At 54.5% G+C, this 15,666-nt stretch overlaps 1 protein-coding gene across 18 annotated transcripts in view; it reads left to right on the top strand.

Annotated features, from left to right (window-relative positions):
* The window catches only part of LOC102374771 (cytochrome P450 4F22-like), a 12,234-nt gene extending 2,183 nt beyond the window's left edge, over nucleotides 1–10,051 (top strand). For 2 of the 18 annotated variants that reach the window (XM_025191837.1, XM_025191827.1), the window contains 10 exons: nucleotides 921–974; nucleotides 1,331–1,458; nucleotides 1,797–1,918; nucleotides 2,462–2,729; nucleotides 2,945–3,011; nucleotides 3,435–3,564; nucleotides 3,861–3,994; nucleotides 4,297–4,382; nucleotides 4,989–5,071; nucleotides 5,436–7,724. In XM_025191837.1, coding sequence (XP_025047622.1) covers nucleotides 921–974; nucleotides 1,331–1,458; nucleotides 1,797–1,918; nucleotides 2,462–2,729; nucleotides 2,945–3,011; nucleotides 3,435–3,564; nucleotides 3,861–3,994; nucleotides 4,297–4,382; nucleotides 4,989–5,071; nucleotides 5,436–5,607 — 1,244 coding nt within the window. In that variant the 3' untranslated portion in view covers nucleotides 5,608–7,724. Of the gene's footprint in view, nucleotides 1–920; nucleotides 975–1,330; nucleotides 1,459–1,796; nucleotides 1,919–2,461; nucleotides 2,730–2,944; nucleotides 3,012–3,434; nucleotides 3,565–3,860; nucleotides 3,995–4,296; nucleotides 4,383–4,988; nucleotides 5,072–5,435; nucleotides 7,725–8,721; nucleotides 9,082–9,764 lie in introns of those variants that run through there. The other 16 variants (XR_003091794.1, XR_003091795.1, XR_003091796.1 and 13 more) reach the window with 16 other exon arrangements.
* Nucleotides 10,052–15,666: the final 5,615 nt, after the last annotated feature.

The following is a 15,666-nucleotide window of genomic DNA, read 5'->3' as shown; positions in this document are numbered from 1 at the left end:
CTGGGAAGGGGAGAGATGGGCTGGCTCCAGTAACCTGCTCCCCAGGTCTCCAGCCATGCTCTGCTATGAATGTCCTGAATGCTGTGAGCCTCCCAAACTTGCAGTGAGGGCCTTTTTACACCTTATACTGTGAGACACACAAAAGTTTATTGGCTTAGTGCTATCTTGTAGTTTGGATTAGCCACACCTTAAGGCTAAAAACCTTCTCTGACTGTTTCCCACCTGTACAGCTGTGACTTGCCACTAGAGGCCTGCTGAGCAGTGACCCAGGACAGGCTTCTATCCCTGCTCTACAGGCAGAGGTGTGAGAGATGGGGAGAGGAGGACGTGGGGGGAACATATAACTGTCAATGCTACCACATTCTTGTCTCCGCTGGCACAGGCCCCTTCCTAAACCGCCAGTCCAGGCTCTGTGGTGGGATGGCTCTGCCCTTGCTCTGTATCATGCTAGGCTGTAGCCTTTCTGCCTGATGGTTGCACTTGGTTGCCCCAACTTGGTCTCTCCTCATTAATTCCATTCTTATCAACTGGGCTTCATCTCACTGGCCCTTGCTCAGATCCCTCGTTTCACTCTGGGGTTTGCACCAGTTTGCCCTGGGTGACTGCCAGGTCCTGGGCCCCTCCCCATCTCTGCTTGTTGCAGGCAAGAGAGACCAAACCTGTATTGCCCCTCTAGGTAGTAGCTGCCCTGGGTACATTAGGTCTCCCTGATGCCCTGGTTTGTGCCACCCAGAGAACAGCTACTAGTGTCTGCACCCTAGACAGCAGCAGTGCCAGCTGCTGTTTTTGCGCAACCTCTAACTAGGCCCCTGATGAGCTGATGAGCATTCCAGGGCTAACTTGAGCCTTGCCTGTCCCTACCCTCCATGCCCTGTGTGTCTGAGTGTGAACCCCATGTCACACCCCACTCTCCTTCCCAGTTGCTGTTGCCCCCAAGGACTACCTATTCTATGGGTTCCTGAAGCCCTGGCTGGGTAAGTGAGCTTTGCCCTGGGCTTCCCCTGTTCCACTATGCTCAGTGTCGGGGCCATGCTACTGACTGCTGGGGGCTTTTGGGACAGGATGGCCTGGGCTGGGGCATGAGAACTGTCCAGGACACCAAATGGCATTTTAGGTGGGTGCCATGTTGCGCGCACACACCCACATGCACATAGATGTATGCACACAGGCATGTCTGAGCATTGAGTCCCATACCCACAACCACAGTCCCATACCCACAACCACAGACATACCAGGAGGGTGACCACCTGTGCTTCTGGGCTGCTCTGGGTTAGGATGCAGGGTCTGGGAGGCATCTATCTGGGCTGCGAGCTGAGCATTGTCATTGCAGGGGAGGGTTTGCTACTGAGCAATGGGCAGAGGTGGGGGCAGCACCGGCGCATGCTGACGCCAGCCTTTCACTTCGACATCCTGAAGCCCTACGTGAAGATCTTCAACCAGAGCACTAACATCATGCACGTGAGTGCCCCACCCCTGCACCTGGACCTTGCTGCACCATTGCTGTGCCAGCACCTTGTCCTGCTGCCCACCTGCTTCTGCACCTGGAATCCACTGCACCTTAGCTATAGAAGCACCCTCCCCTGCTCTCCAATCTGTTTATGGTGCCCTCTCTGCCCCTAACAAGTGCATATGCTGCTTTTTTGCCTGCTACCCCAGCACTGCACCTCCCCCTATAGCTCACACAGTGAAGTCCCCACAACTGGGGCCTTGCCTCTCTGCCCCATCGGAGCCTGTCTCTTAGATACCCCTGTGGGTGGCTGCCAGGCACTGCACTCAAGGACACCATTCTCCCACAGGCCAAATGGCAGCGCCTGGTGTCATTGGGCTCCCCCTCCCTGGACATGTTTGAGCAGATCAGCCTCATGACTCTGGACAGCCTGCAGAAATGTGTCTTCAGCCACAGCAGCAACTGCCAGGAGTAAGTGAAAGCTATGGCTGTGGCTTCCCCACAGCCCCAGGATAGCTCTGCAAAGTGAAGGAAGGGACTTGGGTACAGGATTCCTCTTACTGGAGTTGCTCAAAAAAGCAGGGGTCACAGCCCAGAAAATGGGTTGCAGGGCCTTTCCCATCACAATCACCTAAGAGATCCCCTCCTTTGCTACTCTGCCCAGATATTCATCCTTTTGACCCAGTGCCACCATTCTGTTCCCAGCCTGATGTACCTGTGCCCATTTTCCTTCCCTGCTACCAACCCTTTCTCAGATCCCACAAAGCACGTGGTTGAATAGAAGGGTAGATGTTGCATACAGCCAAATGAACCTAAGCATGTTCCCACCCTCCAGCCCAATCACAGACCCTGTGGCCAGGTTCTAGCTGTGAGGTTGCGAGGTGACTGTATCTTGGAGACTCATCCTTTGAACTGCCTGGTCACCTTCCCTCTTGTTACATAGGGCCGAGTCTGTCTGGGACATGTATTCCCTTCTTTGAACACTCAATCATGTGCCCCTACGTTGCCTTCCAGGAAGCCCAGTGACTACATTGCAGCCATCCTGGAGCTCAGCAACCTCGTGGTGAGGCGCCAGCACCGCCTTCTGCACCACATTGACTGGATCTACTATCTCACGGCAGAAGGGCGTCGCTTCCACCGGGCATGTGACACTGTGCACCGCTTTACAGCTGATGTGGTGCAACAGCGCCGCCTGGCCCTGAGCTGCATGGGCAGGGAGGCCTGGCTCCAGGCCAAGCAGGGCAAGACTGTGGACTTCATTGATGTTCTCCTGTTGGCCAAGGTACTGTGCCAGGGATGGCCCATGCCACCTATGGTGTCCTGGATGGAAGGGTACTGTGAATGTCTATCACAGCAGGACTCAAGCCCCCATCTGCAGCTCTGCAGGCTCTGGCATGTTTTAGGTTTCCCTGGCACCCTGTGGAGAGTGCAGTTAGGGCTGTGGCCCACAAAGGAGCCAGGTCACCTACCCCAACACACACATGGAATCTGTTGCAGGATGAGGATGGCCAGGAGCTGTCAGATGAGGACATCATGGCAGAGGCTGACACCTTCATGTTTGAAGGTGAGGAGGTACCCCATTGGGGGCTGGGCAGGCAGGAGCCTCACTGACTCCCTTGCTCCAAGGGGAGGGAGAGATGACCCCCCATAGACCTTATAACACCCTGGGGAGGGGTGATCCTTGGCTGTGTGGACCTGTATTTCCTCTTTGTGGGGTGGAGTAGAGTAGGTTCCTCCACAACACTGGGGTTTGGTTTGTGTTGCTGGGATGGAAGATACTTCCCACTGGGTTCCATGCAGGGGCCTGGAGCTATTGGACAGGCCTGGGGAATGGGGCATGTACCCCTGTGGCAGTGGCACAATGGCAACAGAGGTCTGGCTGGGACTGAGATGGGACTTTTGCTGCCATGGCCCCATCACACCTCCCACTCCCCTGCCCTTGTCTAGAGCCCCAGGCCGCTCACTCTGCCTGTGCCCCTCTCCCTAGGCCATGACACCACAGCCAGTGGCCTGTCCTGGGTGCTGTATAACCTGGCACATCACCCCGAGTACCAACAGCAATGCCGGGAGGAGATCCAGGAGCTAGTGAAGGACAAACCATTGGAGGAGCTTGAATGGTGAGATAGCCTCCCCAGGTCTGCAGGGCATTGCCCTCTGCTAGTGCTGAGGAGGGGCTGGTCACTTGTTCATTCTAACTGTGTTGCTGTGCTGCCCCAACTCTGTCTCCCTCTCTGCGCACAATGCTCAAGATCTCCTCCATTCAGCCTTATATAGTCAGACCATTTCTTAGCGCTCCCTGGATCTGCCCACTGCAAATGGCATTAAGTGCCTGCTCTCTCAGTAAATGAAGTCCCCCATGCTGGTACCCAGCCCAGTAGCACCCTTGCTGCTGGTGATGCTTTTCTCCCTGTAGGGAGGACCTATCCCAGATGCCCTTCACCACCATGTGCATCAAAGAGAGTCTGCGCCTGCATCCACCTGTTACCATCATATCCCGACGCTGCACTGAGGACATCAAACTGCCGGATGGACGCATCATCCCTAAAGGTGCCAGGGCCCAGGTGGGCATGGCAGAGCTGGGCTCCAATGGATAGCAAGTGGCTGCTGACTGACACCCCTAGGAGGAGCTGTGCTGACACGTACCTGAGTTGGGAGACAGCCTGGCACCATTGCTGGGAGGGGTGACTTGTCCAGGCAGGCCAGTGCTATTGCAATTGACTGGGGAGTGCACAGCAGCATTTTTAGCTGTTAGCTTGCTGTAGCAGAAATGCCCAGCTTCTTCAAAGGCCCCAAACCTCCCTCAAGTTAGGACCTGAAAATTGAGACCCAGTCTCTTCCCCTCCTCTAAGCTGGCCATATCCTCTCTGCAGGGAACATCTGCCTGATAAGCATCTTTGGGACCCATCACAATCCAACCGTCTGGCCTGAACCTGAGGTATGGCCATCACTCAAGCAGATTCTTGGGTCTCTTGTTCCACTGCACTCAGTCAGTTCTGGACTCCAGCGCCCGAGTCAAGAACTAGGGGTAGCTGTTGGGCCCTGGATGGGTGGGTCCTCCTGACCTCCCTCCTGTTCCCCACAGGGAGCAGGGTAGAAGGCTCGGGAGGCACTCCCCCTAGTAGGCAGTGCTGATGCTAGGGCAGCAGTAGGGAGTGCTGTGCTCCTGTAAGTCACCTACCTAAGGGGCTGATCCCTGCAGTCTTTGAAAACCTAGAGCACAAGGATCTGGTTAAGGGCTACCTTCCAATCCCAGTAATTCTATTCCTTTTTGGTGATGTCATCTGGATGTCTTCTCCTTCACACCCTGCCAGTCTAAGGCAGCTGCTGCAATCCTTCCCAAAGACATCTGTATCTTTATCAGGGCCTACTCTCCGGCATGAACAGCCTGTGGGTCTGTGATGCTGTGGGGGAGGGCTGAGAGTGCTGGGACAGGCAAAGTGCCCGCATGTTGCATGGAAGCAGGACTCTCTTTGCTGCTGGCACATGGTCCCAATGGGAACTCACCCACCATCCACCTACATGTCCTGTGCTTGCTGCCCAGGTCTACAACCCGCACCGCTTCGACCTGGAGAACTCCCGGAATAGGTCCCCACTGGCTTTTGTACCCTTCTCTGCTGGGCCCAGGTAACCTGCCCCCTGGACTCATGCCTCTCACAGAACAAATGGCCATCTACCCTTCCACCTCACCATGTGCTCTCAGGGCCTCACTTGCTTTACTGAAGCATTGTGGGATACCCCAGAGAGGGCCTCAGTCTGGCTAGCACGAGGGCCAACTGGTATCACTGAGGGTCAGTCAGAGAGGGATTGGTCAGGGGTCCCCAGAGGGCTGTGTTTGTCAAGGGTCTTGGCATGTGTCCCTGCAGTAGGTGGGGTTGAAGTGTCTATCAGAGGGTTAGGTTTTCTGTCCTGATCCCAGGATACTGCTGCTTTATCTCTGTAGGGCACACTCTGGGTGGCTTTTACTGACCTCTCTACCCATCTCCCTCAGAAACTGCATTGGGCAGAACTTTGCACTGGCAGAGCTGAAGGTGGTGCTGGGGCTGACACTGCTGCGCTTCACCGTGCGGCTGGATGAGAGTAGACCTGTGCAGCGCAAGCCTGCTTTGATCCTGCGTGCTGAGGATGGGCTCTGGCTGCAGGTGGAGCCCCTGCAACCCTAGCTGTGAGGCCAGACTCTGCCCTAGTCCTCCCTGTTCCTGGTGACCCAGCAGCTCCTGGATGAGGAGTGAGACAGCTGCCGTGGGGGCCTAGTGCTTGCTCTGGCACATGATGCAAATGCTGTTCTGCCCCCACTGGACAGGTGGGCAGGGACTGGCCTGAGAACATGGGACTATTCAGCACTGAACTACAGGCAGGATGAGGGGTCCTGGCTTTTGCACAGGCTAGGTCTGAACCACCTGTTTCTCCTTCAGCCTTTCACCCTTTCTTTCTCATTGCCAGAGAATTATATAGGTGACCTGGGACTGGGTCAGCCCCTGTCCACCCCCTGCATAGGCAGCCCATACCTCAGCACAGCTGCTGTTGCTCCCTGATGTTGGGGAAGCAGCTTGTCTCTTGGGATTCTCACCTGCTGTCTTTTGGGGCTCTTGCTCTTCCCTCTCCAATCAGATGGTTAGGAAGCAGCTACATCTTCCTCAGGGACTCTGCTTTTCCCTTTCTAGCATGGTGTTGTACCTGCCCTGTGCCTGGGTCCTAAGTCCTTGGTAGCCACCAGTCCCAAGGTGGCAGGAGTTGGGACATCCGGAGCGTGGGGAAATCTGTGATTTGCTTTCCCCACTTGCTGATCTGTCCTCCCATGGTAGCAGGAGGGAGGGGAAGGGTAAGGTCCCTTCAAGATGCACATATTAGCTGGCTTAATAAATTATGTAGTCTACCTGCTGATAAAACCAAGGAGTGAGGCTGGATTGTGCATAGGTAACCCTATAGGTAACCCCTTCTGAGAGATAAGGATAATTAAGAGCAGATCTAATATTTGTTAAAAAAACAGGATGCCTTTGTAATCAATCTACTATGAAAGTAAATTTCATATACTTGCAGCCATGGCTACAGAGAAAGCTATGGTATTCTGGAACTTAACACCTTAAATTCAAAAATTAACTGGTGCAACTAATGTCACTTTGGCTTCCCTCTGGGAGCTTGAGGGAAATGGCATGAAGGTAATCATAAACTCTTGAATGTATCTAATACAGGTGACCCTCGCCATTCACGGGGTTGTGTTCCCATGATCCCCGCGAATGGAGAGATCTGTGAATAGGGCACTGCATTCATGAATGCAGTCTGAATTCATGAACGCAGTGCCCCTGGCGGCTAGGGGGGAGGGGGCATGGCTCCAGCAGTGACGGCGGGAGTGCAGCGGCAGCAAGCATGGAGCTCCCGAGGAGCTTCAGTAAGTGTTTAAAGTGTATTTAAGGTGCAGGTTTGGCATTCATGAATATCTGAAACTGAATGCTGAACCCGCGAATACCAAGAGTTTCCTGTATTCCTGGATCTAAGCAAGAACAACTAGATAAATCACTTGGTAAAAGCAATTTGTTATAATCTAGAGACATACAAAACATCTTTTCAGGCCAAGGTAAAGCCAAAATTCCTGATTTGGCTAACATAATATAGATTATGTATCATTGAGCCCTGCTGATGAACCCTGGGCAACTCTATTACCTGTATGTCATTACCTATTATGATCAGGTTGGGTTGGACAGGGCACTTGGGGAAATCCCTCCAAATAACCCATAGGAAGGAATGGGAGTTGTATAGGCTGAAACCTTTGCACAGAACAGGGAGTGGGTTCTCGAGCAGTTAAGATGGTTGTTTTGGGATGACCCAACCCAAAAGTGCTGTGAAGTCTTCAGCAAATGAAATTGTAAAGAAAACAAGTGAGGGGTTGTGGGGAGTCACAAGATGGATTGCTCAGAATCAGGCATGTGAGACTTGTATTTGGAAGGCCACCTTTGGAGCTTGTGTGGAGGGAAATTACTTCAAGTGGACATTTGGGAAGTTTGTATAGTGTACTAGTCTGTCCTGGCAGTATAATGCAGCTACGAGGAGTTAGCAAAAGGGAACTGGTGGGGATGGGCTTCAGTAAGGCTGGAGGTTGGACTGCAGGGAAGGAGCCTCCATGAGACATGACAGCCGAAGCCAGCCACCCATTCTCAGTGGGGTAGGGCTGTGGATCAGGAAACATCTTCCTGCTTCTTTCCCAGACCTGAGGCATGCGCTTTGTGCCCAAAGCTTGTCTAACGTGCTAGAAGTGGTTCAATAAAAGATATTAGCAAACAGGCCTTGCTTCTCACATATTTCCTGGATCATCACAGTACAACACCACTTCTACCTTACTGCAACTGTGGAATCAGGTGCACTACAGTATTATTACCCTAACAAAGGCCCCAGTCCTGCACCAGAATCCCTGGTCCAGCCTGGATACAGCCTGCTTCAGGATCAAGACCTCATTCAGGACTTGGGAACCTGGCTGCTGTTGCTTCCAGGAACTAGAAAAGGGGAGGAGATGATAGCTGAATTCCCCCAGCCAGGGGGCAAAGGTGAGGGAGAACCCAATCAGTCAAGAGGAAGCAGGGGCTAATTAGTGTAACTGGTGCCAACAGATGCTGCCAGCCACTCATGAATATTCACAAGGGATACATGCTGCCTAACGAGGCTCTATAGGGGCTGGGAACTTTGTGGTTACTCCAGGGGGCAAGACCTGTGGGGGGTTGTGGTGCCCATCTGCTGGGTGGGGGTAAGGACTTGTGTGTGGGAGTGAGTATGAGGACAAGGGTAGCCTGCATGTCAGGGAAGTCCTTAGGACCCAGAGGTGCCTGAGGTGCCTCCTCTTGTGTGGAAAAGAAAGGGACCTTCAGGGTGAGGGATGAAGACACTGTGGCTAAGAGACTTGGCTTTACAGTGTATGGCCATGGGAGCCCTTGGTATGTCAGGGGGTTTATTGTGGAGGAGGTGAGGACCTGCGGGTGCCTGAGGTGAAAAGGGTGCTCTGCTATGTGTGGAATGGGGGCACCCTCCAGGTGTCTGAGGGGAAAAGCAGGGCAGAGCTGGCAGTGGTGTGGGAGTGTGCAGCCCATGTGCTGCTTGGAGTGCCTGCAGTGTGCCTGGCCCCTGGCCCCTGAAAGGAGCACACTGGGAAACACTGCCCAGGGACATTAGAGCAGCACTGGATCTTGCAGCTCCTTGGTGACAGACAAAGATGTGTCCTGCCCACACTGCCAGGGTCTGGGAGGCATTTATCTGGGCTGTGAGTTGAGTGCTGAGCCCTATCATTGCAGGGGAGTGTCTGCTGCTGAGCAATGGGCAGAGGTGGGGACGGCACCGGCGTATGCTGACACCGGCATTTCACTTTGACATCCTGAAGCCCTACATAAAGATCTTCATGAAGAGCACCAACGTCATGCACCTGAGTGGTACATTTGGACCTGCTGCACCATTGTTTCACCAGCACCCTGCCCTGCTGCCCACCTGCACTGCCCTCTCTGTGCCTCTCAACTGGGGTGAATGCTGATCCCCTGCCTACTATCTCTGCACTGCATCTGCCTCCTTAGACAGCACAGTATAGCCCCACACCTGGGACCTCTCCACCCCATCTGTGACAGTCTCTCAGATGCTCCAACCCACAGGCCCTGGGCCAGGTGTGCAGAATGTCCCTGAATGTGGCTGCCGGGCACTGCATTCAAGGTTACTGTTCTCCCCCAGGCCAAGTGGTGGCACCTGACATGTCAGGCTACCCCTCCCTGGACATATTGGAGCAGATGAGCCTCATGACCCTGGACAGCTTGCAGAAATGTGTCTTCAGCCACAGCACCAAATGCCAGGAGTGAACAAACTCCATGCCCACAGATTCCCTGCAGCCCTGGGGTGGCTCTGTGAAGCAGGGGGAGGAGGAGCTGGGATGCAAGACACCCCTCTTGGTGTCACTCAGAAGCAGGCAGCACCAGCCTAGAGCACAGGCTGCAGGACCATTCCTGCCTGAGCCAGGCCAGTCACCTGAGCAATCCCTTCCTTTGCTACATTGCTCAGATGTGCCCATTCTTGGCCCAGTGCTCTCTACAGTTGCCCTGACAATCCTTCTGCCCCCAGTCTGTTCCCATTTTCCTGCCCTGCTACGAGCCCTTTCCCAGACCCCACAAAGCACATGGTGAGCAGGAGATGGTTGCCCCTGGGAGGTCCTCACCCCAGATTCACAAGAGCATCATCCCTCCCTGCAAGCCCAACTGGGAACTCTGTAACTGGGCTCTGGCTGTGAGGGTGTGCAGTGACTGTCTTTGATGTCTATCCTTCAAGCCCCCTCAACACCACTGCTCTTGTCATTCAGGGCCTGATCCAGCTGGGATGTGTTCTCCGCCCTGGCCAGTGGGTCACATGTCCTGATGTTGTGTTCCAGGAAGCCCAGTGACTACATTGCAGCCATCCTGGAGCTCAGCAACCTGGTGGTGAGGCATTTCAACTTGGTGGATGAACTGCAGCAACCCCGCAGAGCATGGCTGAGGTCTCCTGTATACCTGCAAGATGGCTGAAATGTTCCTTTGTAAAATATAAGATGAAATTAAACAGTGCAGGGGGAAAAAAACCACAAAAAAAAAAAAAAATGTGTATTACCCACTGTACCACCTTGACTGTCTATTACCTCACAACTTGCAGGCAGTGCTTCTGGCAGACATGTGATGCTGTGCCCCACTTCATGGCTGATATGGGGCTGCCTGGCTGTAGGCCATGTGGGCAGGGGAGTCCTGGCTGCAGGCCAAGGGGGGCAAGACTGTGGACTTCATCTATGTCCTGAAGCTGTCCAAGATACCACACCAGAGCCGGCCCTGTGGGGCAGGGCCTGTCCCTGTAGAACTGGTCCCTGCAGCCTGTGGTTTGCTGGATGAAAGGTCACTGTGAGTGTCTGTCACAGCAGGACTGGGGCTCCCACCCCCAGCTGGGTTCCCTGGCATGTCCCATCTGGTGCTGCTGCCCTGGCTTGCTCAGCACAGAGGGGCATGGACAGCATTTGGACGATGAGCCTGGCACTTTCTGGGAAGATACTAATCCTGTGCCAGGCTCCCTCCCCATGGGTAGGGTTGATCAGGGTCTGCATGCTAGGCTTGGGACAACTGGTGTGTCCTTGGTCTGGGCAGTGCCTCTCCCCTGGGAGAGATGAAGGGGACTGTCACTGCCAGTTCCTGCTCCCTCTCTCACACCTAAAATGTAATGTCCCCTGCCCAGCAGGGGAGCCAGGCTGCCTGCCCCAGCCCATGTGTTCTGTTGCAGGATGAGGACTGTCAAGAGCTGTCAGATGAGGACATCATGGCAGAGGTTAACACCTTTGCATTTGAGTGTGCGGAGGTATCTCAGGAGGGGCTGGCAGAAACCTCACTGCTTCATGGGAAGGGAAGAGAACCCCATAGATCTCATGGCCCCATGAAGAGGGACCCAGGCTTGATCCCTAGCTGTGGAGGCTATCATTGCCCCTCTGTGGGGTGGGTAAGAGCAGTTTCCTCCCCACCCCTGGGGGCTGTGGGACCCTCTCAGCCCAGGGCTGGGACAGGGAATTCTCCTTACCAGCTCCCATGCAGGGGTCTGGAGCTTGAGCTGCCAGACCAGCTTGGCGAATAGAGCACATGCCCCTGCAACCAGAACTCCTTTCCCCCCCCCCTGCCCCTGGCCAGGGCAGTGCTCCCCCTGCCTGTGCACCTCTCCACAGGCCATTACACCACAGCCAGCAGCCTATCCTGGGTCCTGCATAACTGGTGTGTTTCCCTGAGTACCAGCAGTGATGCCAGGAGGAGATCCAGGAGCTGATGAAGGATGATGTGTTGGAGGAATGGTGAGGCAGCCTGTGGCAGAAACCATTAGGGTCTGTGGGGTGCCTGCCCTCCTGCAGACCACTTCTTGCTGTCCCCTGGATCTGCCCACTGCAGATAGCTGTGCCCCTGGGTCAGTACCAAGCTCAGTAGCACACCCTGCTGCTGCTGCTACTTCTCCTGCCCCCATATAAGAAGGACCTGTCCCAGGGGCCCTTCACCACCATGAGTGTCAATGAGAGTCTGTGCCTGCACCTGCTTGTTTCCCACATATCCTGATGCTTCACTGGGGACATCCAACTGCCCAATGGACATGCCATCCCCAAAGGTACTGGGGCTCATCCCAGTGTCGGTGGGAACAGCTGAGCTGGGTCCCAACTGACAGCAGGCAGCTGCTGGCTCACACCCCCAGAAGGGGCTGAGCTGACACCTGCCTGAGTTGGGAGAGAGCCTGGCACCATTGCTGGGAGGGTTGACTCGATCAGGCAAGCAACAGCGACTGACACTGGAGTCCACAATGGCATTGTTGGCAATTCCCCTGCTCTAGCAGAAATACCCAAACCTCCTGCAAGTCATGACATGGAAACTGAGATACAGCTGACCACTGGAGCAGGTTTCTTGGGTCTCTTGTTCCACAGTATTCAGAGCCCCTGTCTACCACTAGGGGTGCTGTGCTGCTGGAAGTCATGTACCTACGGGCCTGACCCCTGTGGGTGTGAAGACCCCAAGTCATCTGACTAAGGGTGTGAGCCTGGAGTCCTGGCCAGCTTTCAGCCCTAGTAATTGCATCCCCTCTTGACAGTGTGAGATGGACACCATCTTCACCTCTGGTACCTGCAGTTCTAAGGCAGCTGCTGCACCCCTCCCCAGAGGCATCTGCATTTCTGTCAGGATCTGCACCTCTGCTGGGGCAGGGCTAGGGGTATGAGGGCTGGTGTGGTGCCTGAGCAGTGTGTAGCGACAGGACAGTCCCTGCTGCCTGTGCATGGCCCATTGGGCACTCATGCTCAGGGATGCTGTGCCCATGCTGCACCCTGGGGAAAAGGCCAGTGTTACTCCCCATTTGGCTTGGGGACACAAGGCTGTGACCCACCTCCCTCACATGTCCTGTACCTGCTGTCCAGGTCTACAACCTGCATTGCTGTGACCCAAAAAACTCCTGGATCCAGTCCCTGCTGGCCTTTGTGTCCCTCTTATGCCCAGGAGGTGGCCTGTGGCCAGCAATGAGGCTAGATAGTACCTCTGAGGTACTTCTTCCAGGGTTGGTGACCCAACAGGTGTCTGAAGGGAAAGCAGGAGACTATTGTGTGTGGAAGGGACAGTATTCTTGGGGTGTTTGAGGAAAAAATGTGTATGAAGGAGACCCTGGAGGTATCTGGGGGTGAAACTGAAGGCCCCTGTGTGTGGGGCACAGGGACTGTGACAGGGATCTGCCTGGTATCAAAAGTCCTCTGTCCATTGGAGCCACCTGTTCATGACTTCCTGGTCCCTGCCTCACCTCTTATTTTACCTGCCATGCCTTGGTCTTTATAGGTTTTGAGTTTAGGAAGCTGTTAGCAGAGACAGGGTAGCCTCTCACCAGGCGTATTATCTATCAGGCTTCTCTTTCTCTCCCAGCTCCTCTCCCTGGGGGGTGGGCATTTTCTTTCAGGTCAGTCCTCAACTATGCCTTTACAGACAGTACTCCTCACCTCCAGCCATCCCACAGTCATGCCCATGCCGCCCCACTGTTTCCATTTAACTCCTGAGGGAATGCCCTTCCCTTCCCCCTCCTGGCTGCTTATCCCTGCAGCCTCTAAGCTACACTGGGAGTTCAGCCTCCCCGGCCTTGACCCCCTTTTCTACGGCTGGGTCCACCAACTTGAGGTCCACTATTCTGGCCCCAGCTCTTAGGCCCCAGCCCACTGTTACTGCCCACTCTCAAATTTGGGCAGACAGGCTCCCTAGCTGTAGCTTCCCTGCCCCGTAACAGGACCTAATAGATTGCCCTTAGTCACTCTGTGAGCTCCTCCTCCCCCTGACAGTCAGACCCACTCCACTCCACCAGTTCAACTTTGACATAAACAACAAAAAACCCAAAACAAATACAAAAGATAAGCAGCTGCTTAGCAACAGAATTGTCTTCCCCCCTGGGGCTCAACACAACACACACACACAAATAGGAGTGCTACCCCTTTAACGGCAGTCTTTCTTCCTTGGAGAATTCAGACTTCCCTAGGCAGCTGGCATGCCCGACAGGTGCCCCTCCGTGGTTCCCAGCATCTGGGTCTCAGCGCACCGGCTTCTGGGACCCATGGGCTGCTGCGCCTGCCTGCTAATGCAGCAGCTGCTGTCTCTCATTCCTTACAGAGGCTCTTCCCCCCATCCCCTTCTGGTCTCCAGGCAGAGGTTTCATCACTGGCAGTCCCTTGTAGTTGAGAATGATTGTCTTGTCAGCCATCTTCAGACCCACAGATAAGGCCAATCTGGGATCGCCTGGCTCTATTGCAGTTTGGACACTTGTTTCTGTGTGGGGTGGGTGGCTCTGGAGTCTTGATCTAGTCTGTGACACACTGTTTCTGCCACTCCTGCTTTTCTATCTCCGGTTGTTGTCATGGAGGTTTGAAAGTACTGAGATTCTTGCAGCAGACTCTTCCTCCGTTTGAGGAGGTCTTGGGTGACAGTCTCTCACAAGTTGATGCTGATAGTGCATGTTTTCAAGATGGCCTTGAAATGCTTTCTCTGCCCTCCTCTTGAGAATAAAACTTGCTTTGGGAATCTGGAGTTGGCCATCCAGATGATGTGGCTGGCCCAGTGAAGTTGATGTCAGATGATCATTGCCTCAATGCTCATTGTGTTTACTTGTGAGAGGATGCTAATGCTGGTGCATCTGTCTTCCCCTTGGATTCGAAGGATCTTCCACAGGCAACGCTGATGGTACTTCTCCAGCAACTTGAGGTGTCTCCTGTATGTTGTCCACATCTCCATACAAGGAGGTGAGGATCACAACTGCTTGATAAAGCTGATAGAGCTTGGTTTTCAATCTGTCGTGATCTTTGATACCCCATTTCCTCAGGCATCTGAAAGCTGCACTTCCACATTTGAGGAGATGTTGGATTTCTTCCTCAGTGTCAACCTTCTGTGAGAGATGAGGTTTAAGTATCCAGGTGCCCTTCTCCTTTCTCTGTGTTCACCTCCTCTCAGCCTTTAATGGGGCCCTCCCTGCTTTTGATACTCTTTTTTTAATAAAAAATGCTCCTGGGCACAGGCCTCTCTCCTCTCTCAGACCACTCTGACCCCTATTCCTCCACCTCTCCCCTGGGTTCAGTAATAGGGTTAGGGTCCCCTGTTACAGAGACATTCAGATGTCTGAAGCAAAAAGGAGGGCTCTGTTTTGTTGGGAGAGACCTGTGGGTGCCTTCGTGTAAAAGAAGAGCCTCTGCTGAGGGTGGCAGGGGTATGGGTGTCTGTGGTGAAAGGGTGGGCTGTTTTGTATGGGGGAGATGGGGACCCAATGGGTGACTGAAGGTGAAAATGGAGGTTTTAGTGTGAGGGGTTGTAACAGGGGGCCTGCTCGGGGCTGATCTAACTGTGGCCAGCCACCCCATTCCTGGGCTAACCACCTGCCTTCTCGCCTGCCACGACTTGTTGGTAATTAATTAATTAGATGTTAATAAGCGGGAGGCTGCTCATTTTCTGCCCCGATGCTAGGGGGTGCTATCTGCAGCTCCATTTCTCCCCTACACTGCAGCCCAAGCCTTGTAGATGGCATCTGGGTGTTATCACCATCACCAGCCCTACACTGGGCCCCAGAATCCTCCTATTGAACCCCACCTGGATTCCTCCCCTCAGGCGGCCTCTTCCGCCGTCATACTGGGCACCACAGCTCCCCGAACTGATCCCCCTTCAGGTGTGGCCCCCCCACCGAGACCTTCGGCTCATCTAGCCCTGGCCCACCTCCAGGCCAGTCAGGACCCCAGGCCCGCAGCTCCTGGGCGTTCCTCGTGGTGGGCCCCCCTGGCCCTTCGACCCTTCTGGTCCTGGCCCCAGCTTGGACCAGTCAGGGGAAGTCTGGACAGGCCCAAGTCTGTGGCCCTTTTCTCTCTCTCCGGGGGTCCACCCTCCGGACAAGGGGTAACCCACCCGGTTGTGGGGCTAGGGGTTAAGGTGCCCTGACCCGCCTTTCACTGGGGTGGTCACTGGCCTGGCATTTCCTGGGGGCTCCCGCACTCCCACCAGGGTGCCATTTTAGGTCATGCCCAGGACCAGGAGCCTCCAAACCATCCCCATAAGCTCCTGCCCTTACCTCCAAGATGTTTTGTACAGCCTTTCAGGCAGGTGATGTTTCGGCCTGGCCTGCCAGCACCGAACTGCTCCATTTATATAGGCAGCCAGAGTTCTAAAATGGCCACCGTAATCAAGCACCTGCTGGCTGGTTTGGTTTGGCCCTTA

This window comes from Alligator sinensis, unplaced genomic scaffold, assembly GCF_000455745.1.
Source record: "Alligator sinensis unplaced genomic scaffold, ASM45574v1 scaffold909_1, whole genome shotgun sequence".
NCBI classification, from domain to species: domain Eukaryota; kingdom Metazoa; phylum Chordata; order Crocodylia; family Alligatoridae; genus Alligator; species Alligator sinensis.
This window is presented reverse-complemented; position numbering and strand designations above follow the sequence as displayed.